The sequence below is a fragment of the Anneissia japonica genome, unplaced genomic scaffold (genome assembly GCF_011630105.1).
Source record: "Anneissia japonica isolate Jap-2015-1 unplaced genomic scaffold, ASM1163010v1 scaffold287754_len4335492_cov202, whole genome shotgun sequence".
In the NCBI taxonomy this organism is placed as follows: Eukaryota; Metazoa; Echinodermata; class Crinoidea; order Comatulida; family Comatulidae; genus Anneissia; species Anneissia japonica.
This window is the reverse complement of record NW_022705543.1, coordinates 2,964,572-2,971,764: the sequence shown is the minus strand read 5'-3', so window position 1 is coordinate 2,971,764 and position 7,193 is coordinate 2,964,572. Positions and strand designations below refer to the sequence as shown.

The 7,193-nt window shown below is 33.5% G+C and overlaps 2 protein-coding genes across 3 annotated transcripts in view; one reads left to right on the top strand and one right to left on the bottom strand.

Annotated features, from left to right (window-relative positions):
- Positions 1 to 3,379, bottom strand: part of LOC117105745 (probable tyrosine-protein phosphatase F54C8.4) — a 13,017-nt gene extending 9,638 nt beyond the window's left edge. For both annotated transcript variants that reach the window (XM_033247007.1, XM_033247008.1), the window contains exons 1-4: positions 3,208 to 3,379; positions 2,831 to 2,906; positions 2,215 to 2,246; positions 1,312 to 1,411 (exon numbers count right to left, since the gene is read on the bottom strand). In XM_033247007.1, the coding sequence (XP_033102898.1) occupies positions 1,312 to 1,411; positions 2,215 to 2,246; positions 2,831 to 2,906; positions 3,208 to 3,239 (240 nt within the window). In that variant the 5' untranslated portion in view covers positions 3,240 to 3,379. The remainder of the gene's footprint in view (positions 1 to 1,311; positions 1,412 to 2,214; positions 2,247 to 2,830; positions 2,907 to 3,207) is intronic.
- Positions 3,380 to 4,582: 1,203 nt separating this feature from the next.
- Positions 4,583 to 7,193, top strand: part of LOC117105762 (peptidase inhibitor 16-like) — a 6,515-nt gene continuing 3,904 nt past the window's right edge. Inside the window, exon 1 of the mRNA XM_033247036.1 lies at positions 4,583 to 5,054. Within this exon, the coding sequence (XP_033102927.1) occupies positions 4,815 to 5,054 (240 nt within the window). The 5' untranslated portion in view covers positions 4,583 to 4,814. The remainder of the gene's footprint in view (positions 5,055 to 7,193) is intronic.

Here is a 7,193-nt window from a genome sequence, read left to right as displayed (position 1 = left end):
TAAAGGAGTGCTTGTGTGTGGTGTATCTGCATTTGAAGGTGTTCTCCGTTAATCCAATGTACTGTTTCGTGTCGTTTTGAGTTGTGATTTCGGCTTTGTAGACCACGTTCTGGGTGAGGCAGTTTCCAACCAGCGGGCACTCATTTTTCCGTCTGCAGTTGCAATTACCGTTTACAGGATCAGGTTGTCTGGGGTTTAGTATTTTCTTGTTGTGTGAATTTATTATGGTACTCATGTTCTCCATACAGCTGTAGCTAACTTTTACGTTGTTTTTGTTGAATAATTTGTGTAGTGGGTTTGTAGGGGGAAAGTGCTTATGAATAAGGTTCAGGAATGATTTGCCGATGTTGGTGGCAATGTTCTTGCTGAATGGAGGATTGTACCAGATGATGTTTCTCTGTCGTTTCTGCTTTCGTGGATTCTGTGGCTGAGGGGGCTCGTATTTAGGATCGTACGTGAAACCAGATGCTTGTAGTGCATCCATGTATGGTGGTGATGCGTTCCAATACGTTGCCTCACTGTCGGATAAGTCGCATATTCTCCTGTTGATGGAAGATGGGAGTTGGGTGATGATATTTTTCGGATGGTTTGATGCGGAGTTGATGTAGAGTGGTGGGTCGTTTTCTTTTCTGTATGGTTTGAATGAGCCGGTGTTGAGGTTAAGTGTGACGTCAAGGTAGTCTACGACTTTCAGGTTGGCTTTTGTTGTGATTTTTAGTTGAAAAAAGTCGTTGAACGTTGCAGATATTCTCTTTTTGATGCGCTCCATTTGGGATGGTGTGGTGTTATGGAATACTGCAAGACCGTCGTCCCTGTACAGTCCTAATTTGGAATTACCGTAGTCATGTGACAGGTGATGCAGGATGTATGATCCTACTAGCTCACAAACCTCGGCACCATCATAGCTGCCCATAGGGACGTCAAATAAATTATTGTCTGCTGTTTTCTTTTGCCAGCATTCACCATTGTTGAAGAGGAGTGATTTTCTTGCATAGGAGATGATATTGTGGTCTTCTTGGCTTATATCTATGTATGCAGCCGCAAAGTCTAAAGCTCTGTTAAGGAGGTCTTCAGAAATGGAAGGGTAGAAGTCCACAATGTCGAATATGATGAAGGAACAATTGTTCTTATCTGCTATTCCTTTATACCAGTGAATGACGTTCTTTATTTATATATTTTTTCTTTATATTTATATATATATATATATATATATTACTCACTTTAAAGCATTATAATAATATTATTTTAAAAGTACTGCAAATAATATTTAATACTGTTTTTTTTTCTTTCTAAATTAAGTAATGTACTCACGTCTGGATTGTAATAACGAGTAGTAAAAGTCAGGTCAATTATAAGCCCTAGCTTCAGATTTTTGTCATCCAAAATCTTAAGAAGATCAGCAGGCATGAATCTAAATAACAAATAAAATTATTCTATTAAGTTCTCTACAAAAAATACAAACAAAATACCAGCGGAAGATTTTGGAGGGAACGAGCCCCCACTTTAAAAGGTAAAAATTTAAAAAAAAAACAAAGAAAGAAAGAAAGAAAGAAAATTTATGACCCAAAACGTCTCCGGACCCTCTAGAGTATGTATCATCTCGAACGGCCCCACTTTTGGCCCCACCTTTTGGACATCTCTGGATTCGCCCCTGAATACAACTGCTATTTACTTTTTAAATCTTTAAAGATCAAACTACAAAGTGTAAAGCTATGTCTACACTATCAAATTTCATCAAAAAAAGCATCGACATAAAAAGTGATGGAACGCAAAAGTTGAACACGTTCAACTTTTTTTTATACAAATGATAATACATGATAAGATGTCATCGTACCCATATATGGGCACATCACATTTTTTTGTCACATAAAATTTGATAGTGCAGACAAAGCTTTATTACTGTTAGGCCATGTGTACACTATAAGATATTATTTGACAAAAACAGTGTGACATGCCCAAATATGGTCATGATGACATCACATCATGACCATATATAGGCACACCATGACTATATATGGGCATACAACAGTTTTTTGTCAAAGAAAATTTGATAGTGTGGAGAGAGCTTAAAATGAGAGACAGTGCTTACAGACTGACTTTTTGGCACTATAATGCTTTTTCAAAAATGAAAAATGAATGTTTCTAGCTGTACGTTTCAACTGTTTGACCCACCTTCACACCTGAGGAATGAACAATAAAGTGAAATATAATTACCTCTGCTCATCGGTCATACCAGCACATATTTGCTGCGTGAAATGAAAAAAAAAAGATTTAATAGAAATTATTATTAAATTATCATATTTTTATCTGAAATACATATAAGTGGATTAGGTAACAAACACAAATTTAGGACTTCATTCTAGAAATGGAAGTGGGCAGGACATGTTAGTAGAATGTAAGACAACAGATGGACAAAAACAGTAACAGAATGGAGACCCATGGATGGCAAAAGAAAAACCGGGGAAGACAACATAAAAGATGGATAGGTGAGATCCACAAGTTTGCGGAAGAGTGAATTGTTGCAACCATGGCGTCAAAATGATGAGGCTTTCGTCCAGCAGTGGACTGATAATAGCTGATGATGATTATCATACGTGATATTAATTAAATCTTTGTAAATTCAATATTTTTTTATCTTTTATTAACAGTGAGACATTCATATTGCTTTGATAAACTTTAAAAAAAATAGAATGGTCCATCCTAGAGTTACTCAGTGATCTTGTAAAGTTGTACTATTAGAACGTCCAGCACGTACAAACAAAGCTTCTGAACTGTTCAAAGTCGTAGCAAGCAGGGTGAACAAGCCTCATAGCATTGTAGTTGGTATTACCTTTTTCAAAGGAACTTTAATTGGCATAAATCTTGTTCCATCAATGACCTTATTCAGTGGTTTATAGTTATGCCACCTACAAAATACAAAAACAAAAACAAAAACAAAACCAAAACTATCATTTCTAGAAAAATACACAGTTCAAAACCATAAAATACTATTGCCACTCAAAATAAACATAGGGCATAGGGCTTAATAATTTAATTGTGATCACTTCCTCATCTTAGCATGGGTATCAACAGTAAATACCGTGGTTTCCACACAATGCAGTGCAACTGACTATGGCCTAGCGTCTAGGCCTAACAACATACAAAATACGAATTAACCTCCTGTATCATATTTCCTTTTCGGATAACATTGGCACAACATTAACTTACCTGTCTGGAACAGTATTTTTGCCTTTTACCATTTTAAGAGTCGTAGTTTGGAATTGAATGAAAATGTGATGCGTTATCCTTGGAATTTTCTCTTGTTGGGATTTTCCAATCTTCAATTGATCGACGGATGGACGTGTCGTGTGTGTGTTTTTTTCACACGCATTTCGCAACGCAAACTCTGCGCAAATTACTATATACTGCCCTCTGTAGGCAATATGAGTTCATTCACGCACCAATCACTTGTAACAATACGTACACCCTGTTCATTTAATTCACTTAAACACAATAACCATTCTTTTAGCGTTCGTCACAATCAAAACGTTCCATGGACATCACACATCCACGGTCGAATGAAAAAAAAAAAAAGCTTACATATGAATTACATGTTTTCTTAATTTTAAAGGCCTATATAAAATATATGTTATTTTTATATTGTTTTTTAAAATTATATTATAATTATATAGGATATAGACCTATGTTATGCAATTATATATAAATATAATGTAGACCTATATAATATATATTCTATTTCTATGTTTTTAAAATTATACTACAATTATATAGGATATATATTAGACCTATATTATACAATTATATATAGGCCTAAGCATAATATAGGCCTATATCCTATTTTTATATTGTTTTTAAAAATTATGTTATAAATATATATGATATACGGTATAGACCTATATTATAAAATTATACATAAGCATAATGAAGCCTATATAATATATATTCAATTTTATATTGTTCTTATTATTTATTTATTTATTTTTTATTTACACATTTTTAATGATTTATATATAATTTAACAGTATATATATATATATATATATATATATGTATGTATGTATGTATGTATGTATGTATGTATGTATGTATGTATGTATGTATGTGTTATATAAATTTATCTATTTATTCATCTATATAATCTACAATTTACGAATTACCGTACTGCAGGGCCCATATAAACATGATATCATGTCATTGGTTTTTATAACCTATTTAAAATGTAATTTGATTTGATTTATTCAATATGTTCTTTAAACAAAACAGAAACAAATGAACAGCAACAGATCGATTCGCAATAGAGCATATCGGGAATAACCCTTAAATTGAGAAGCAAATAAATAAATATTTAATTAATACATAAATAAAGATAACAGTATTTTTTAATCGAACTAAAAAGTAAAAGAAACTTCCGTGTAAACGGAACTTAAGCCACATTCACACTGTTCGCCAACCACGACCTCGCAAACGTTGACTGGACTGTCAATATGCTCCAACACGGAAGTGTTACAGGATCCCTTCAACGATTTCGTAATAATAGTCTTAATAATACTAACAATTGTTTAAGTATTGAACTCAAGTTCCCATTGCTAGAATGAAGGGCGCGGGTAAGCCAAATTCTACATCATACAGGTACCATTGCTTAATCCAAGAACGTTGATTGGTTTAGCTAGTTCGGTGCACAGTGATCAGATATCGCTTAGTCACTGGACAAACCTCAGACTCTAGTAATTGATAGTAACGTAGGACTGTAACACGAAGAACATTAAACTAGCTTACAGGAAGGTAAAGTACTTTATTTAGCTCAGCGAACCAGAATGAGGGATACCATTATATTACACGTCCTAGTTTACCTGTTTGTGCAAGTAGAGGCTATAGATCCAGACGCCCATGTCTCGTTCGCACTCGTTTTTCCGAAAGAGACAAATCGGCGTCTAAGACGTTACGTAGAACTTTCTCCTTCGGCTTACACAGAAGAGGAAAAGAAAGCGATGCTCGACGCTCACAACGAGTACAGAAGGATTACAAATCCATCGGCTGCTGACATGAATTTACTAGTAAGACTACATTCATTGTATACTTTGCCAAAAAGTTCTAAAGAATTATGAATCTCCTTTTCTTCATACGGAAGTTGACAATAAAAAACATATAGACGTGTATAACCATTGATAAGTAAACGATCCCACAAATTGTGAACCAAGATTACTTAAATTAACGAGGATATTGTTTAGAGAAGTTTATGGATATGTTTAGATCTAGATACACCATCAAGTAATTCCCCTTCTATTTATTTATATTATTCATCTTGTAATTTTGATTGTGTTCTTCAATAATATATTATTATTATTATTATTATTATTATTATTATTATTATTATTATTATTATTATTATTTGAACGCAATCAAAATTACAAGATGAATAATATAAATGAATAGAAGGGGAATTACTTGATGGTGTATCTAGACCAAGACATATCCATAAACCTCTCTAAACAATATCCTCGTTAATGTAAGTAATCTTCAGAATTTGTGGGATCGTTTACCTCTCAATGGTTATTCACGTCTATATATTTGCGATAAATTTATACGTGGTGCGGTACGTGGGTTATGCGGGAAAGAGACATAATAAATGTATATAAATCCCCATTTGGCTGCCCTTTTTATAGGCAGTTCGAAGATAGTTAAGATCTGGTAATCCTCTCCATGTACAATAATATACATTCCAATGTCTTTATACTTAGACTCAATTAATGATTATGTAGGCCTAACTCATTGATTTCCTACAAAGGAGCTTGACTTTACGGAACCCTTTTCCAACCTTGAACAGTCTCTTATTATACGGTAATCTAATGTTAAGGACCCTTCTCAATGTGGAATAGTGGTGCTCTTTAAAATAGAGATACATGCCAGTAAATTGAGAATAAAAGTCCATTACTTCTCAATTTTTGTCACCGTAAACAGGCTTCCTGGAAGTGCGTCATCATCATTGTCATTAGTATTATTATTGTCATCATAATAATAATAATAATTATTATTATTAATATTATTATTATTATTATAATTATTATTATTATCATTATCATTATCATTGTCATTGTCATTAGTATTAGCCCTATTATTATCATTATCATTATCTTCATTATTATTATTAAATTCATAATTATAATCATAATTATAATTATTATTATTATTATTATTATTATTATTATCATTATATTATCATGATTATTTGTTGCACGCACCTTCATTCTGTGAGTCAATTTACTAGGATAGTAACCAGGTGGTGATGTTATCATTCTCATTTTAAAATTTATTCAACAAGGACCAATGATACGAAAACTTTCCTAAGTGGCAATCCCTTCACAAGACAAACACACAGCATGCTCTATAAAAAAAAAATGAAATTTCATTATGAGGCTTAGGAATTGAAGTGAGAAAGTGAGTGGAGTCAGAAAAAATCATGCTACCGTGACAGGAACCCATTGCCTGGAATAGACCTTTCCGGAGTGTCAATCAAACTTAACAACTGACTAATCAGAACAGCGCTAGGAATACGCGCGCGTCTCACAAACACACGTGTTGTCCCACAAACGCACGTGTTCGCGTATGTTTTAACACTGTCGCTTTGTGGGACCTTAGCAACAATATCCAAGGGGCGGGGCTTAGCGGAAAGGTCCATTGAAAGAAAAGCAACCACCAAGCTATTCAACACCACTCAAGAACTCGGTATTTAACGAAAGCGAAAAAATAACAATCCAATATCTAAACGAACTCATGCAATAAAGCAAACCATATCACGACTGCCTATAGAGTTACTATAATATTAAATAATGCATAACCACGACATATTGATGTCTAATGAATTTAAGGTTCAACCATCTTACTTGAGGTCAACACTCCTATACAACAAAACTAAAAAGCTTGCAGTTGATACGTTTACATTGTAGGCCTAAAATGTAAGTTAGTTCATTTTATTAATAATGAGGAAATACATAGTGATCAGCACTGGGAACACAAGAACACAAATAATGTATAAATAAAATAGATAATAATGCAGTGCTCAAATATTATAGGAACTTGATATGATAAATTGTATCAAACATATCAACGAAAGTTCCTTAATTGTATGAAAAAAGAGGTCTGTGCAATCGAACCAGACTCTCGCTATCTCGGAGAGCGTCACACTGTTTACACAG